Source organism: Podarcis pityusensis, assembly GCF_964106645.2.
Source record: "Podarcis pityusensis genome assembly, chromosome: 3".
Taxonomy (NCBI): domain Eukaryota; kingdom Metazoa; phylum Chordata; class Lepidosauria; order Squamata; family Lacertidae; genus Podarcis; species Podarcis pityusensis.
In genome coordinates, this window is record NC_138026.1 from 51,823,366 (window position 1) to 51,842,844 (window position 19,479).

The window sequence follows — 19,479 nt, forward strand, 5'->3', positions numbered from 1 at the left end:
TTTAATAATTCAACATCTATTGTATTTGGTTACAAATGGAAAACAGCTCTAAATTCTTTTTTTGCAGTTTGTTTCTTTTTCAGCCCCAAATGATTGTGCTATTCTTTCAGAAACTCAGAGCTAGTTCTCCCGTTTGTATTCTGATAAAGTAATAATAAATGTTGGGGGGGGGGGACCAACAACTGGTATTTTGATGGCTACGTAGACATAATGATCTCAAAGATCTCAGTCAAAATACTTAAGTTTGCTAAGAGTTGTCTAGACAGGACTTGGGCATTTCCCCCTATGTTTGAAAGAAACAAACCACAACATTCTGGTGGACTGCTGATTGGCATCAGCACAGGGAGCCTTTTTCACTTCCTGTTACACCCTCACTGTAGCCACATTATCACTGCTCTTACACAGGAAATTGAATGTATTGTTTCAATACACACAGGAAACTTCATCCGACACTCATCCGCACAGCTGGTAGGAGCAACTGTGAGACCAATGTGTAGCTTGCACAGCTATTTTCCTTCTCTCAGCACAAAAATGTATTGGGGTGGTACAAGAAAGCCTGATTACTTCTCCCGTACTTGTATTGCTCCTGTGATGACTTTTGTCCATTGGCAGTCTTGCCATTTTGTTCTCGCCATTTAGATGAACCAAGACAAAACACAGATTTACCTTGGATATTATCTATCATATTTCCAAGTGCCTCCACAAGAACAGCTGCACGGTCAATGCTCTTCATGGTTTCCTTCTGTATCAATTGGCCTTTGCTGGATTCTTGATTTCCCTATGAATAAACCATGCAATTGCGATATTAGATTTTCTTTTCAATCTCCAGGCATGTGCAGGTCTGACTAGTGTAAGCAAAATCCGTCTGATGAGTGCAGGAAGGTCTATTGAGCGTATAAATGATATTTGGCAACGTTGGAAGAAAGGAGCTGCATCTCATTAGGTGCCTGGTATTTACAAAGCAGGCTTTGGAAACCTGCTCCACATTTCAGTGTCATTTGCTGCACTCAAACCGTCACTTATCGGATCCAACTCTGAAGCTGAAGCTGATCCTTATGCAAACTTCCCTAGGAAAGAAGTTTCATTGAATATAGTGGGATTTATATCTGAGCAAATTTTCTGCAGAAAATATTTGGCAACCAAATATGCAACATTATCTTGATGATCTTTTTAATAAGCAGCTTCTGAAGGAGGCAATTTGGAAAAGGAGGAGATGTATGTGTGTGTGGAAAAGTAGATTAGAAAAATGGTGAACAGGAAAAATTGTTCCCCATTCCCCTTCTCATGTTAATTTTGATTTTCTTTTAAGTCATTAGGCTTTTAAAAAAAACATACACATGTCTGCATGGCATGTAGTGTCTAGTTTTGTCATATAACGTGACTCAGTGTGTCACGTTCTTTTGCAAATCAGTGCTTTGCTTGCTGAAGCACCAGGTGGCGCTTTCAACCAGTTGGAAAGAAATGAGTCTAAGATCACATAGCCACTTCCTCAAATCATGTGAACAAATCTTCTCCCTTGTGTCCTCTCCTGATACGGAAATGTACAGTTAAAACACATTTGTTGGTGTAGGATCGAAGACCTGAATTTCTTCCTGTTAGTGCTGTGCTTATGGGAACCTGCTTTTAGACGGCTTTTTATGTTAAGGGCTGCATTCCCTCATAAGTGGTCTGTCAGAGGCCATATACTGGCAGTGGACATGTTCAGAGTCAGAGAGAGTGGGGCAGCCCCCCTTTCTTGCTCTTTCTGCAATTCCCTTCTCTCTCTCTCTGCAATCCCGTTTCCCTTTGCTTTTTCCCTCCTTGCCACTCTGATGAAATCAGATTTTTGCTTCATGAAATTAGGTAGGCGAGCACAGATTGCCCAGGCTTATTTTAGACCTTGGAATTTCCAGCCATACTCTACTTAGAAGAGCTTTTTTTTTAATTTAAAAAATCCATTCTTTTGATAGAATTATCAAAATGGGTATCCTGTTTCTGGACCTGTTCCAAAAAAGAAATTTACAGGAACAGTATAGCTGGGGAAATAAATAAATATATATTACACCAAACAACAGCACTATACACTAAAGTATTTGCTATGATGAGAAATACAGAATACAGGAAACAAAAGCTTCTTTTCCAGTGTGTTAGGCACAGCCAGTACAGCAAAATAATAATAAAGGTATGTGTGTGTGTGATCACATGTAACATGTATTGTTTTTATTTCAACAGCTACCACATAGTCTAGGGACGGGGAGCTTCCAGACCATAGGCCAAAAGTAACCCACTAAGGTGTCTCTTTCTAACTGCGCTGCATGCATTTATAACTGAATTTGTGGCATATGTGGTGTGTATGTGAGAATGTGATGTGAGTGAAGGGGCTTAGTGGTGTGTGTGTGTGTGTGTGTGTGTGTGTGTGTGTGTGTGAACTGTGTGTGTACAGCCTTTGACCAAGAGTATGCAGACCTTGAGTGGGGTGGTTCTTCAGCTCCACCACAGAGATTATATGATTGAGAACTTCTGATGTGATCTAATGTGTATAATAGGATTGGGGAACTTGTGACCCTTGATATGTTACTAGACTACAAATCAAAACATTCCTAATGCTGGCTAATGGGAGTCTAAGACTACCTGGAGGGTAGCAGGATCTCCAGGTAGGAGCTGTACTGTTGTGGCTTTTGCACCACAAATATAATTCCACTCATACTGACCCTTCGTGATCCACAAAAGATGCCTGATTAGCTCATCCCACCAGAAAATTATGATCCTTATCTAAGCGCCTGCTACTTACTGTGTAAACGATTATTGCTGATAATTAACAAGCTCGGGGAAGACTTTGAAGTATATTACTGTGCTATTGGAAATGCTAGGAAAACTTCCATGCACAGCACCCATAGCTTGAAATATCCAAAAGAGAAAGAAAAGCAACTGAATGTCATTTATCTTGATTACTGTAATCAGTTTAAATTAGAATTTGAAGTAGGCATGCCATATTTCCATTAGGGGGAAAAAAGTAGCACCAAGTGAATAACAGACAAGCAGGATGTGTAGGAAGCTGCCTTATGTCAGGTTCACCTTATGGTACTTGCCTTATGCTACTTGTTCACCTAGCTCTGTCCTAGCCTGAGGGGCAGCAAATTTCCAGTGTTCAAACAGGTGTCCATCAAAACTTTAACTGATCCAGTCAGGGGTTGAAACTGGGACCTTATGCATTTAATGCTGGAGAAGAAAAGCTGTGGCCCTTCAGGTGATCACTGGCCATGCTGGTTGGGGCTGATGGGACTTGGAGTTCAACAACATCTGCAGAGCCACCAGTTCACCACATCTGATGTTCTGCAACTGAAGCTTGGCCCCTCATAAATGGAGCCCCACATTAAGATATATTTTATGTATGTTTTGGGGACAAACCCATACTATTATGCCAAACTTTTTTCTTCATGTGAACATTTCTCCCCTCCCTCACTGCCTCCCCATGCACACACATTTTTTAAAAATAAAAAAATGTGTTTTGTTTTATGCAAAATTAAACAATTCTTTAGTAATTCATTGAGCTCCTAGGACTCATAAGGGTAGATTGCACCACTGTGGGAATCATCAAGTACTCTTTGATGGCCCGGCAGCAGGGCAATAGGAAATTTCCTACCCATTCCCAAAATGTTCCAGTTTTCAATAAGAAATGCTTCATCCCCATTTTACACAAGAAAAGGGGGGAATATTCAGAGATCTCCAGTGGAAATAACTAACTCTGTATCTGCATCTGATGCGACCTATTTGATCATAAATGTGAAAAAACACAATTGTCACAGACTATATTTTCTGTGACAAACCTAGACAGCATCATAAAAAGTAGAGACATCACCTTGCCAACAAAGGTCTGTATAGTAAAAGCTATGGTTTTCCCAGTAGTGATGTATGGAAGTGAGAGCTGGACCATAAAGAAGGCTGATTGCCGAAGAATTGATGCTTTTGAATTATGGTGCTGGAGGAGACTCTTGAGAGTCCCATGGACTGCAAGAAGAACAAACCTATCCATTCTTAAGGAAATCAGCCCTGAGTGCTCACTGGAAGGACAGATCGTGAAGCTGAGGCTCCAATACTTTGGCCACCTCATGAGAAGAGAAGACTCCCTGGAAAAGACCCTGATGTTGGGAAAGATTGAGGACACAAGGAGAAGGGGACGACAGAGGACAAGATGGTTGGATAGTGTTCTCGAAGCTACCAGCATGAGTTTGATCAAACTGCAGGAGGCAGTGGAAGACAGAAGTGCCTGGTGTGCTCTGGTCCATGGGGTCATGAAGAGTCAGACACGACTAAACGACTAAACAACAACATATTTTCTGCATCGAGTTGACACATAACCACAACCTGAACAGTTTTCCCATTTACATTCATGTGTTAATACCTGATTACTTGTCTGTTCCTGGCTGTTAACCAAGTACTAGGAATATGCTTTTGATGTGCTGATGACATGAAGCTCTCTGGGGAAGGGGTGAGGGAGGGTCATTGGATGCTGGGGCAGGGGCTCATGTTTTTGAGTTCTGACTACAGCGAGGTTTTATATTGTATATTTTTTTGTGTCTGAAACTAAAAAAAAATAAAATGTTAAAAATATCTGATTACTGAGGATCACACTTAATACATCTGATGTAAATGGGTTCCATGAAAGCTTATGCCATAGTAAAATTTGTGAGACCTTAAGATGCCACAGGATTCTGCCTTTTTTGCTGTAAGAGATGAATATGGCTGCCCCTGTGAAATTTGTTAACCCTTGTCCCTCAGGTCTATCCAAAGATGTAGCATTAATCCACCTTACTACCCAATGAAATTCACAATAACTTCCATAGAATTAACAAGCTTTATAACAGGCCTTTTCATCAAAGGAAATGAAACCACAAAATGGCAAGCCAACCTTTTCATCAAGTGCGTTGATTTCCTTCAGCAGCTCTGTCATTTCAATCGTAGCATTATCAATCTGGCTCTTCCTCAGTAGAGAATGGTTATCCTTTTCTGACAATTCTTCCTAATAAAGCAAAACAAAGCTCAAGGGTTGGTTGAGTTGTTTTTAATGAAGCATCTTCATTCAGTATAGGTGAAAGCCAATTTCCTCTTTTTTTTTAATGAGCATCATCAAAATAGCACACTGATGAGGTATTTAGTGAATGTCATAGAATCACAGTGCTGGAAGGACCTCATGGGGCAGCTAGGCTGACCTACTGCAGTGAGGCTGGAGTTACTAGCTCTAAATCGTCACTGACAGATGTTTGTTTAGTGCTTTATTAAAAATGTCCATTGAGGACAATTGCATAGATTCCCAGGGAATTTGTCCTATTGTCTGAGGGAGGATTCACATTCCTGGTCTGGACTTGTTTGTTCTTTCCATACCGTACATGCCACTCTGCATACCACCCCAGTGCAAAGTGGCCAGGGGGCCTGATGCTTTTTGTTGTTATGGGGTATGGGAGCATGGGTATACAGAGTTACTAAAGTTCAATGCTTTGCTACCTTTTGCGTGTGCACTGCTCTTGTCTGCTGCAGGGAGCAGCACACAAACAGAACATAACCCCCAAATTTAAGCAGGAATTTGAACTTGCTATTCTTACCATTGGGTTACAGGATTTTTTAAAAATCGATCACTAAACTGTATAGCTTCTTATACTTTAGGTCCAATGTCCCTTTTTCTGTTCTTAGATGTGAGGGAAAACAACAGTCTTCCTGCTGTGATGGAAAATGGCTCTGAGAAGTACCAAAAGGCAATAGGGCATTCAGGAGATAATAAGAACACCTTTCAGCCTTGGTCAAGGCCCACAGATATGCATGGTCTGGCTGAGTACTAGAGCGAGAAGGATGTGGCGAGAGCCAACCCTCACACGCACCTACCATCTTGCTTATGAACCTCTTCTATATATCTAAGGGAGGTAATTCCTCTCTCATTTACAGTTTTTTCCACACCAACTTGTTCTACTTTTTCCCTCAAAGGTACTGCAGCAGGTAATGCTTCTAAATACCGGTCACTGGAAAACACAGGTGGGGAAAATGCTGCTGTACTCAGGTGCTGCTTGCATGTTTCCCACAGACAACTATTTGCGAGAAAAGCAAGCTGGACGAGATAGGCTGTTGGCCTGATCCTGTCGGCTCCTATGTTCTTAGTTCCAATTCATCTTGTCTTCTTTCTCTTTGCACAGAGTACTACAGAAGCCTATGCTGCTCTATAGTAACATTCTATCCCACATTTTCCCCAAGAGGGCACTCCAAGTAGGCATATATTGTATTTCCCTTTCTTTTACTCTCACAACAATCCAGCAAATCAGGTTATGCTAAAAGAGAATACCTGACAAAAGTTTGCCCAATGAGCATCATGGCTAAATGGGGATGAACATACCTCAGCTGTCTCCAACCACTACACCTCACAGACCAATTCACTCATGCACATGACTACTGTCTGAGTTTATAACACTTAATTATTCAAACACTTCATGACCGAAAGCAGAATGTGAGAACTGACTGCACGGAAAAACAGTGGTGATAGATCTGGGATGGCCTGTTCACATGTGTAAAGTATCATGTTGCAGGCATGGCAGGGCCAGCACGTCCCATTTTGCCACCTGTGGTGAATGGGAAGCGCTGCCCCACTACCTCTGCCGGCAGTGGACAAGCGGCACTGGCATCAGCACTGATTTTCAGTGCTGCTTCTCTGCCACTGGCAGAGGATGCAGGACAGGCAGGGTGTTCATGGCACTGCTGCCTCAGGAGCTTCTGCCACCCATGGCTTCACCTGCCTCATGGGTGGGCTTGGCCTGAGGCACAGAGTGACGGACATGCATCTGAGAACAAGACTCAGACCTTAGATGCATTTCAGTCAGGGTGCACAGCCCTTACCCATATTTATATCTGTATCCCTGCATACCCTCCAACATTTCTCTGGTGAAAATAAGGACATCCTATTCCATAATAATAATTTTACTACTGATATCCTGTCCATCTGACTGGGTTGCCCCAGCCACTCTGAGCAGCTTCCAACATATATATAAACATAATAAAACATTAAAAAACTTCCCTGTACAGAGCTGCCTTCAGATGGCTCAGGGGTGGCATAACTCCATACCCTCCAACATTTTTCTGATGGAAATAGGGACATCCTAAGGAAAAGCAGGACATTCTGTGATCAAATCAGAAACTGGGTCACCTGTAAAACCAGACTGTCCCTGGAAAATAGGGACACTTGGAGGGTCTTTCCCTGCACCCCTGTCCCTAGACAGGGCAGCCATAGTTTCAGGGAATGGCAATTTAAAACAGGAACATGCCAGCAAGTGGAAGGATTAACTTCCTTCCTCAGTCTTGATTTGAGGCGTCTCTCTATGGCTGTTTTTAATTGCACCACATCTACTTTGACTCTGACCTTTCTGCAGCATATTAATGGTGAAAGAAAAGCAGAGACACAACCAAATAAGGTATAACTGGTACCTTCAGCACATAAGTAGTGGAGTTGAGGTCATTCAAGTGTCTGTGAACAGCAACCCCAGTGGAGATGCTCTGCAGGGTAGCTTTGCTTTCGTCAATGGACTGAACTGCCAAGCCAATATCATCAGTCAAATCCCAAATGCATTTGTCACAACCTGGCAATGAAATGAAATGAAATATGGGCAGTTGAATGGGGAATACATTCCTGCTGGAATCTTGAAATCCACTGATTTCTCTTGGAAAAAGGAAGTTTCTATTAGCTTTTCCAGTTGTGAAGATAAAATTGAAATTAGAAAAGACAGTTCCAAGAGGATGAGAGAAAAGCTACAAATAAGGATAACCAATTCATTACGTTGTCAAGATCTCCTAACTTGTAATCCCATATAGCAATATTGTTTTGCATTTAGAAAGGCAGTACCCATTGTAATCTGCCATGTTCTCACAACTATATCCAAATAAATATCAAGATTTAGCATAATATAGAAACTGTCCACTGTACCAGGCAAGAAGAGAAAAATGGCTTAACCTCTAAGCAGGTTTTCTACAAAAGAAACAATTTTAGCTATTAAGGAGTGATTTCACAGACACACTTTTTATATTATGTCATGTTATGCAGAATATTTCTGTATGTAATTTTGTGAAAAATGTATTTGCCCCCCCAAAAATTGCCATAAAAATATGTAGAAAAAGCTGCACCCCCTGCGCCCCCTAGCTAAAGACATATTCAGGACTTAATTTCTAAAAGAAGAAGTGCCAGGTTCAGAGTTGCTCAGAAGCCATACAGACTCTGATGAAGGGCACAATACTATGTCCCCTGTATGGGCTTGCCTGAAGACAAAAGATGTTTTGGGTTTCCTTCTCTGAGGGGTTCAACCTTAGGAGCCTTCTAAATGCAGTCTGAAACTTCAGCAGTCTTTGTTTCACTGATGTTGGCATTCTGTTGCTCTGCCCGAATTACTGTTTTTTTACTCCAAAATATATTAGGGGTGGGCATTATTAAAAAGGGAATTGCACACACACAAATGCTAACTCAGCTTCCTTACTGCACACGTGTTCCAAGGCTGAACCCTGGCACTGAAAAAAAGGAAGGTTCTGGGTTAGAGCTCAAATTAAACCCTGTGCCTATTTTTTTATTTGGCCTCAGGGATGCTTAGACAGTCTATTCCCTGCTGTAGCCTAAGCAACAGTATTTTGCTCTGACGTCACTGGCCTCATAGATATTAAGGTGTAGCCTTGTTGATATGACCAAACAGAAGATACCAAACATGGCAAAGGGGTACAGTGGGGTTGTGGCAGCAGCTGCTGCCTCTGATACATGGAATTCAGTGCAGGGCCTGCTGCATCCAAATCTGTGCCTCCCTCCAGGAGCTTGGTATCCCCTGTCCAACAGGACATGTGGAGAACACAATGCTCCACTTCTGCGCAAAGGCTCCAGATAATGTATGAATTGGGTTTCCAAATTACAAATTACTCTGGAATCCCTCACCCCACCAATTATTACATGTTTCGTTCTAAAACAGCACTGCCATTAGAAGCAACTGTGTCATCGTATCACTGAATCAAGTCTTTGTTTTTAGAGTTAAGGGCAGACAGTCTAACCACAATGGACTGTGTTTTGTATGCGGGGGAGCATTGAGGTTCGAAGTCAGTGCAGTGGCTAACAAGTGAAGGTTATTGCAAATATGCTGCTGCTATTATTATTATTATTATTATTATTATTATTATTATTATTAAAATTATGAATAGCTTCATATGAAGCATATGTAGCAAAATAAAAATAAAAATCATTGTGTTTAGAAGGCCTGCTTTATTCTTGACTCCTTTCCTGATATCCTTGATACAAGAGGCTGTATTTGGCCTGTCAGGACTTTTTCTGGACAGAGAAGCTTCCTGCCTTTTTCAGAATGACCAGCTCCAAAATGAGTAGCCACATGATTGGAGGGTAGGACTAATGTGTGCCACATGGTAAATAATGGGCTGGGATAAGTATTAAATTCATCTACCACAGGCCCAAGTAATTTGCTGCCCTGGCTCTTTCTCCCACACCGCTACTGAACATTATTTCAGATATGTTTTCATGGCTGCCTCAGTACTGGTCACTAGCATCACTAGCATAATCTTTTTCTTTAGGGTAGGGGAAAGGGACAGAAGGAAATAAGAACAATCACATAATCAGACCATAACCCTCAATGTATGTCCTTCAAGATACAGATGCTCTGGAAAGGGGGAAGCTGGAGGACGTTGACAGTGCAGCCAATGTTTCATATAATTGCTATTCTTACTGATTACTGGGCAATCTGTGACTGGAGGAGACATTGGAGGTTCTGCTAGGCATTGCCCTGTTCGACGGTCACAAGGTCCTCCTCTGCAATTGCATGCTAGGAAAGGAGAGAGAGAGAGAGAATTTTATAGTAATTGTTTAAAAATGGAAACCTACAACCAAATGCTTAACTTCTCTTCTTAGCCCCTTCTTGGTTCCCCACCCCTTCTGATCCTTTCCTTGAATTTACATTGTCTTCATCTACCATTCACATGGAGTCCCCTTTTTCAGTATTTTCATAGCTCTAGATGGTCTCCTTTCCTGGGAGCTCTTTCCAGTTCTCAGCCTCTCATGCATAGCTACTGCTCCCATGTGATATTTTGATCTCTGCCAAACTGACGTGCTTTCGTTTGCTCATAAAAAACTAAACGGTTAAAAAATTCAAACTGCTATAGGCAGCAGCTGAATAATTTCTATTCAAAGTATCTAAGTAACATTAAATACATTACTTATGAGGAATAAATTTAAAACCAGAATTCCAAAGGTGTTTTGTCGTGTAATAACAATGCCATTTAGCATTTCTTTATCACATTTGATTGATAAAATGATAAAGCACAGTCCTAATGACCTACAACAGAGAAGGTGGAGGCAGATCTTAAATGGAATGTCTCTGTATGTTTTCTGTTACAATTGCACATATTACTGCTATACATGACTGAAGTAAAATAACGGTCCTTTAAATCTCTCACTGCTTGAATTGTTATTTATTACTGCAGAGATTAAGAACCACAGTATATCACCTACCACTTAGAAATTCTGTGCTCTTCTAAAGTTTGCATTTTCAGAGTATGTTAAAACCTTCTGGCCATTTCATCCTATTATGGCTTCTAAAATTAGCTTTGTTCCCAGGGGTAGTTTGTTTTAAAGACATGTAATGTATACATTGCATGGCTAATGAAACACTGAAAAGCAGACAGAAGCCTTTTATGGTTAGCAATGTGAGCATATTAGTCTGCCTTACTTGCAATGACACAAAAAGTGGGACAGCTAATGTGGCAAAAAGGGAAAAGAAGCCTCTACCTGAAAGTAGCTCCAAAGCAGTGATTGGTGTATTTCACTGGTTATTAGCCACAACACCAAAATGAAACATCCAAGGCTACAGGTCTCTAAGTATTAGATGTGGGAGTAAATAACATGGGAAGATTTTTCCTCTGTGCCATTCTTTTAAGTTTTCCAAAGGCATTGTTAGGGCCAGCCTAGATGTGTCATTAGACCTTGTAAGTCATTAGACCTAAAGGTAAAGGTAAAGGACCCCTGACAGTTAAGTCTAGTCTCAGACGACTCTGGGGTTGCACGCTCATCTTTCTCTATAGGCCAAGGGAGCCGGTGTTTCCCCACAGACAGTTTTTTCCGGGTCATGTGGCCAGCATGACTAAGCTGCTTCTGGCGCAACGGAACACTGAAACCAGAGCAGTGCATGGCAACGCTGTTTACCTTTCCACCGGAGCGGTACCTTGCACTTTTTGGAGTGCTTTCGAACTGCTAGGTTGGCAGGAGCTGGGACCAAGCAAGGGGAACTCACCCTGTTGCGGGGATTCGAACTACCGACCTTCTGATTGGCAAGCCCAAGAGGCTCAGTGGTTTAGACCACAGCGCCACCCACGTCACCCATTAGACCTAGTAAGTGCTTTTAAAAAACAAAACAAAAACCAACAACCTAGAAACAGCTTGTGGGCTTGTGGAGTTGGGAGGGCTACTCCAATCTAGCTTGCCCCATGTTTACCCATAGGCAGGTTTTGCTTGGATCTTAAAAATGCATAAATAATGACATCATTGTACATTGTACAGTTGTACATTGGTTGTCGAACGCCTTGGTACTCATATGTTTCGGCTCACGAATGATCGAAACCCGGAAGTTCTGGTTTTCGAATTCTTTTTGGAAGCCGAATGTCCAGGGCTTCCTGCAGCCAATCAGAAGCCACACTTTGGTTTCCAAACGTTTTGGAAGTCGAATGGACTTCCGGAATGGATTCCATTCAACTTCCAAGGTATGACTGTAATAACAGCAGTAGTATTAATTAAATATATCCATTAAAAATTCTCAAAGTGACATATAAGATAAATATACAATAAAATGGACAAAAGCAATAAAACCATACTAAAATGTACATGGACCAAGAATCAATACCAATATCCTTTCCCATCCAGCTAAAAGGTGAACACTAAGAACAGGACTAAAATTAAACCAATGTTGGACCCAGGCAAGCCTCCTTGGGGAGAGCATTCCCAGGCAATGGGCAGCCACTGCTTGGGGTCATTCTTGCATTATCACCCTCTGCAGACCCTCTGATGTCCAAGTAGGTTCATATGGGGAAAAGTGTTGGGGTCAAAAACAATACAAGGCTTTATAGGGCATGTAAATCAACTGGTAGCCAATGCAGTTAAGCCAGAATCCATGTTCTGTCTGGCTTGGGCCTAGTCAGCAACTGGACTCCTGAGTTCTGCACTAGCTGCAATTTCCGAGCATTGCAGTAATCTAACCTATAAGTTACCAATGTGCAACTGCAGCAAGGCTATCCACATCCAGATAAGAGTCATGGCTCGGCTACCATCCACAAGTGACAGAAGGCACTCTGCAACACAGAGGCACCTCCAAGGACAGTAAGGGATCCAGAAGCACTCGCCAGCTCTGCACCTGCTTCTTCAGGGTGTGACATGGCGAAATCCATCCAGAATAGGTTGCACTCCATCCATTCAATCTGAGGAAACCCCTGTTAACAGAACCTCAGACAGCCATTCTGGAAGGATACCATAGCTGATAGTACTGAAAGCTGCCAAGAGATTGAGGAGAATAATTTTCCGTTCAGTCACAGCAGCATTAGCCAACTTCCTTTCTATAAACACGCAAAAAGCAGACTGGCAATAACAGAAATATCTCTGGCCCCAAACCAATGAATGGGCTTAATATGAACATAGCAAATACCTGTGCATATTTTAGCATTTCTGGCATCCCCATAATAACCAGGAGCACATAGTTCACAGTTGAACCCTGTAGTGTTGCGCATGCAGTTGCGACACTGGCCTGTCACTTCATCACAATCCTCAAAGATCAGGTTAGGATCTGAATTGCCACTGCAGTCACATTTTTTACAGGAACTGCCAATCACCAAGGGATTTCCATAGTAACCTGGAGCACACCTGGAAGGAAACACAAATTCAGCAATAATTAATGGCAATTTCTTGTTAACTCTTTTGCTTGGGGGCATTCTCTGTGGTCAAGTCAACAAAATCAATGTAAGGTGAGGGGCTGTGCACCCAATTGTCATGGTCTGATCATGATCTGGTAAATTTTGGACTGGTGGCCAGTCTCCCCTGCAGGGATTCTGGACCTGTTCAGATGGGCCACCCTTGGAGACTGATGGAACCTGATAGGTTCCTGAATGTTCAGGTTTTTTTCCAGTGGAAAAAGCAGACAATCCTCTTGAAGCTCGCATCTTACTGTGGAATGGCAAATGAGATGGGCAGTAGACACAACTGCCTCGTGTGTCCTCTTTGCCACTGTTGAGCCCAATGGGCTCATTGGTTTTCTGGGGAGCTATGGGCTATGAAGCAAGCTGGATTAACAAAAATTCTCACTCTGAAGTTGAACAAACACTGGGTTGGTGCACGTGATTGTGCCTACCATGTGGATGTACAGGCAGTGAAGGGGGGATAGATACTGACCCAATATAATGCCTTGCCCTGAGCTGGTGTGTCTTGAACCTCTCAACATGGGGACCCTTGAGCCAAAGGACTACAAACTGGGACCTCCAGAGAGGGTATGTACGCCTTCAGGTATTGGGCCCTTCCACAACAGGAATTCTGCATCACCCAATGCTGGATCAAGATATTTTGATGTGTTCTTTGATTCAAAATTTAAACCAAAGAAGAATTTTAAGCCCTGGATGAAAGATAATTCCTGAGTTTCCATTTTGTACTCCCATATTCATTCATATTTCTGGATAATTTGGGTAGCTCCATGAGTTGTGGGGAATTTCTTGCTAAATGAAGCACTGTTTTTCCAGATCTGACAAGTTCTCAGAAAAACCTTCAGATGACAGCCAGTTTTTATCATTCTCAATCCAAGCAGGTCTGTCACTGTCACTGACAGCAGAAAGACTTTCTTTGCCCATTTAAAGCTGGGAGGGAATATAAAATCTGTATCTGTGAAACCAAATGTATATTGTCAAGATAAATGGCACAAAGGTTCATAATCCTTAACATTTGCACCTGAAAATGTACTTACCTTTCACAATTTGGCCCTGCATAATTTTCTTTGCACATACAGCGTACCACTCCATTTTTTCTGTAACAGGAAACTGCAAAGCTAAGCATACATAAAAAAAAAAAAAAATCATCAGAGCTTATGGGTTATGCCACCATCCACTAAAATATTTTGGAGTGGGTTTTGTGTGTGTTTTTTTAAAAGAACTGTTGTGATCAGTCAATCATCAGAAGGCAAGGAAAGAATGTGGTCTGTGTATTGTTTCCCTTACGAATGAAAAAAAGTATCAAGGATTCTGGCTTACATTCAGTTTTTTCATCTGCTTTTCTATGAAATTATTCTCCAGAGTTAAAATGAGTGCATTTATTTGCCTTGTTTGGAGACATTTATAGCGTCAGTGAGATTTGAGGTTTTCAGTTTGCAATTTTCGTGAAAAACAATACTCATACACTTCCTTCTGTAACATTTCAATGACACCATCCCAACAGAGCTTTAGATATATTTCCCATGAATGGGTTAATTTCTTAAGAAACTGCTCATTGGGACACAGTAACAGGCCAAAAGTATTCCTGAGCCTTTAAAAGGAGGTTTCATTACAAAAAAAGCAATAATAATAATAATAACAAAGTGGTCTTACAATTCCAAGCGAATAAAAAACCTAAGCACATTTGCAAGGGTTTGGAGCAGCTGGTATCCAGTTGTTCCAAACAAATGATAGCTCTTTTTAATGAGAACTCTTCCACAAGTTCCCAGGATATCAGATATGGATGGAAATTGTTTGGCCAGACAAAAATATTGAAATAAAATCCACAGAGATGAATCCCAAGAACAACTGTGTATATAATGAATCTGCCATCTTAGAGCTTTTGATACAGTATTTGTCAGACTTCGTAAACCCATTGGCATGTTATTCATGGGGCTTGTTCCTTTGTTGCAAGCAGAAGAGCAAGCCCTATCTCCTCTCACACTTTCAAGGTATGAAATCTGATTCCGCTTCCATTTCCCTCACCATATAAAACAAAGGGATGAAGAAAGGGAAATAAATCATTATAATCATTTAACCCTTTACAAACCCAGTTAACTGACCAGAGAACTAGGGTCTCTCTTTTTTAATTACAATTTCAAGATAATTCTTTTTAATAAGTCTGAAATCCTAGCCCTTGTAATGGCAAACAGCAATAGGTGTTTTGCTAAACTTCTTACTATCAGAGAAAGTTCTTGTTCTGAAGAGAAGCCATTAAGCTGTGATGAAACAGAACACATGGAGTAGTTGTAGCTCAGCATACAGGTCCCTTCTAAAAAATGGAAAACCCACCGTTTTCTGGGATGGGATTACAGGAGGACATAAAACAAGCCTACTGGATCAGGCCAGTGGTCCATCTCGTTTAGCATCCTGTTTTCACCGGGAAGCCTGAAGAAAGACCTGAGCACAACAACACTCTAAGCACTCCCTGCAGCTGTCTCCTGTTGGGATATTCCGTTCTACCTTAAGAACAGACATGTGGAATTGTTGTATGTCACATGTCTGTTTACACTCCAGCACAGCTTGCTGGGAACTTCTATTTGTGTATAGCTTTTGCTTATGCCGTCTTGCTTGGACACGAAGGAGATTGGACATGTTTTCCTTTTGTCCTGCTGTATGCTGAATAAACTGCTTGTAAATATGCTCACACAACTTCTCCTGCCACTTCTGTTGCGCAGCGTTTACTCTGCTGAGTAGCGTGCCCTAGCTTCTGAAACTCGGGTCGCTGATGCTGTACCAAGGATTGGAGATCGCTCGGCACACTGGCCGGTGGGCTGGGGCCAGCTGGGGGCCTGCCAATTGCCCCAGTTTCCTAGGTGAAGGTAGAAGACAGCCACCACGATCCATATCCACTGATAGACTTAACCTCCATGAAGAACTGTATCCAAGACTCTGCCACAGTCAGCTGATGTACAAGCATGTAGCCCCAACAGCTACACTGCAGAAAGGAATTGTGTGTGCAGCATCCATTTGCATGCAATTCCTCATCCGTCTCTGCCGAGCTGACAAATCCTCTGTTTTTTCAGCTCCAGGCAGGAGGCAGGAACAAGGATTTATCAAGAGCTTGCTGTAGGTAGCCTTATGTGCATTGGCATGCCACATAAAGACCAAGGGCTTCTGATGTGCTAGACTAGATATATTGCTGAAAAGCAGCTTCACCACTGTAATAAATGTTGTTGCTGTTTGTGGAACCTTGTATTTTGCAAGGCTCCCAATGGGTGGTACACACAATGTAGTGAATGTGTGAAGGTCAGGGACAGGCCTTACCATTGCATAGCAAGGCTAATTTTATAGAGTATCTGCATAACCAGCCATACTGCACAATAATATGAAACAGTGATAAGTGGATATGAATATATTAAAGCAACAGAATTGCCCAGAATTACCAGCAAATGTGCATATTAACCATTCAGAGACTACATAGATTCTGTCATTCATGCATACAGCTTTATGTATCTTCCACTGCTTTTGGTGAATGAATGCATTCCCATGCTCTAATTACGGAGATTTGCTGTAAGTAACATATACCTATGAGAAGCAGGGGTGCTTTATTTTAGGTCACTAGAACATTGGTCCATCTGGTACAGAATTGTCTACTCTGATAGGTAGCAGCAATCCAATGACTTATGCAGGGATCTTTCTTATCCCTTCTCCACATGCTCTTTCACTGGAGAGGGTGAGGACTGAATCTACTAAATTCTACTAAAGAGGTAAATGGGGAACCAGCCGATGTGATATCTCAACAGGGCTTAAAATGGCGCCCACCAGTTGTGTTTGGACAGGAGTCCAAACTGGAGGGATTAGACATGTCAAAGCTGTGCATCTGATCCCCTGTCTATCAGCAATGCCAATTTACAAGCCATCACATAGTTCAAAGTTTAAAAAGAAAAGGGGATTCAGAGATAATAAAATGCACTGTACTTCTTTGTGTGCTTGCTGGAATTGCCGGTGTGACTGGGGAAGTAATAATAATAATAAAAGGAAAAGCTATTGCATTTTCCCAAGCTGACAGTAAAAGCAAATACAGTGGTGCCCCGCAAGACGAATGCCTCGCAAGACGAAAAACCCGCTAGACGAAAGGGTTTTCTGTTTTTCGATGCGCTTCGCAAGACGAATTTCCCTATGGGCTTGCTTCGCAAGACGAAAATGTCTTGCGAGTCTTGCGATTTTTTCGCTCCCCCCCTTTTTCTAAGCCGCTAAGCCGCTAATAGCCTTTTAGCCGCTAAGCCGCTAAGCCTTTAATAGCTGCTAAACCGCTAATAGCGCTAATCCGCTAAGCCGCTAATAGGGTTGCTTCGCAAGACGAAAAAACCGCTAGACGAAGAGACTCGCGGAACGGATTATTTTCGCCTTGCGAGGCACCACTGTAGGTCAAAATTACTTGTTCTTTTGTCATTTCTCCCTTCCCTTAGAAAGTCTCATGGAATCTGGCCATAAGATGACTTAGCAGCAGGGAGAACAGCTGCTGGAACCAATAACATAAATCAATTGAGCATACTTGGCAACCAGTGGCAAGGGACAAGGGCAAGGTTGGCAGAAGCTGGGTGCTCCTCTGGTGACATCTCCCAGGTAGCCATCTGGACATTGTTCACAGTGGTCTCCAGTTGTGTTTCTTTGACAATCCTGCAATTAAATAGAAAGAAGGAGGAGGACACTTGTGAACAGCAAAGGAAGGAACTTTGAATTCATGCCTAGCAGAAAGCATTAAAATAAACGTCCTTGGCAAGCAGAATGAGAAGACTTTCTGCCCTTTACCAAAACCTTCCAGGAATCGACTGAGTAAACTGAAAGGGCTTGGAATTGGCAGTGCAGTGCCAATGGAGATCTTTTGAACAGTAATGCTAGACTGCCAGAGAATTTTTTGACAAAACAGCCTACAAGAGCAAGGCTATCTCTGGAGGCATATATCTGGAGGCAGTTCTGACTCACTCTGTACAACTTTTGTATCTTAGATCATAGAATAGAATCATAGAATCATAGAGTTGGAAGAGACCACAAGGGCCATCGAGTCCAACCCCCTGCCAAGCAGGAAACACCATCAGAGCACTCCTGACATATGGTTGTCAAGCCTCTGCTTAAAGACCTCCAAACAAGGAGACTCCACCACACTCCTTGGCAGCAAATTCCACTGTCGAACAGCTCTTACTGTCAGGAAGTTCTTCCTAATGTTTAGGTGGAATCTTCTTTCTTGTAGTTTGGATCCATTGCTCCGTGTCCACTTCTCTGGAGCAGCAGAAAACAACCTTTCTCCCTCCTCTATGTGACATCCTTTTATATATTTGAACATATCACCCCTTAACCTCCTCTTCTCCAGGCTAAACATGCCCAGCTCCCTTAGCCGTTGCTCATAAGGCATCGTTTCCAGGCCTTTGACCATTTTGGTTGCCCTCCTCTGGACACGTTCCAGTTTGTCAGTGTCCTTCTTGAACTGTGGTGCCCAGAACTGGACACAGTACTCCAGGTGAGGTCTGACCAGAGCAGAATACAGTGGCACTATTACTTCCCTTGATCTAGATGCTATACTCCTATTGATGCAGCCCAGAATTGCATTGGCTTTTTTAACTGCCGCGTCACACTGTTGGCTCATGTCAAGTTTGTGGTCAACCAAGACTCCTAGATCCTTTTCACATGTACTGCTCTCAAGCCAGGTGTCACCCATCTTGTATTTGTGCCTCTCATTTTTTTTGCCCAAGTGCAATACTTTACATTTCTCCCTGTTAAAATTCATCTTGTTTGTTTTGGCCCAGTTCTCTAATCTGTCAAGGTCGTTTTGAAGTGTGATCCTGTCCTCTGGGGTGTTAGCCACCCCTCCCAGTTTGGTGTCATCTGCAAATTTGATCAGGATGCCCTTGAGTCCATCATCCAAGTCGTTGATAAAGATGCTGAATAAGACCGGGCCCAAGACAGAACCCTGTGGCACTCCACTAGTCACTCTTCTCCAGGATGAAGAGGAACCATTGATGAGCAGTAAAAGAAGTAAAAGAAGTTGTTAGCATTCAGAATTGTCCATGGCTGGATATACTCAAAATAAACAATCCCTTTTATTGATACCTCTTCATTCAAGACTGGTCACTGATGTGTATTCCGGTGAACCTACAATTATTATTACATTTCAAAGAGGATGCATACTGGTATGAGAAGTCTGGTCCTTCTTTGTAAAATAATGATTGAAAGGGAGTCTCAGTGAAAACTGCAGGTTAGCAGTGATTGAAAGGTTGGTGTTATTCACTTTATTAAGGATTTGCATATTCATTATTCTTAACAGAGTGGTGCATAACATTGTTGCAGCCTTCAGAAAATGAAAGAGAAGAAAATGATCTTTTTAAAACACTCTAATTTCTTTTTTTTTTAAAATAATGTTTATTAAAATTTCACAAAAAAAAGAAAACCACATTAATGAAGAAAAAATTAACAATAAAAAGAAAAAATACAAAGTAAAAAAGGAAAAAACCAATTAAAAACAATTTCATCTTTTCCTCACTTCTTTTACATTTA

At 41.9% G+C, this 19,479-nt stretch overlaps 1 protein-coding gene across 1 annotated transcript in view; it reads right to left on the reverse strand.

The window, feature by feature from the left end:
- LAMA4 (laminin subunit alpha 4) overlaps nucleotides 1-19,479 on the reverse strand; it is a 76,255-nt gene that overhangs the window by 34,544 nt on the left and 22,232 nt on the right. The window contains exons 3-9 of the mRNA XM_081000374.1: nucleotides 17,483-17,607; nucleotides 13,983-14,063; nucleotides 12,681-12,895; nucleotides 9,720-9,815; nucleotides 7,441-7,592; nucleotides 4,889-4,999; nucleotides 667-778 (exon numbers count right to left, since the gene is read on the reverse strand). Coding sequence (XP_080856500.1) covers nucleotides 667-778; nucleotides 4,889-4,999; nucleotides 7,441-7,592; nucleotides 9,720-9,815; nucleotides 12,681-12,895; nucleotides 13,983-14,063; nucleotides 17,483-17,607 — 892 coding nt within the window. The remainder of the gene's footprint in view (nucleotides 1-666; nucleotides 779-4,888; nucleotides 5,000-7,440; nucleotides 7,593-9,719; nucleotides 9,816-12,680; nucleotides 12,896-13,982; nucleotides 14,064-17,482; nucleotides 17,608-19,479) is intronic.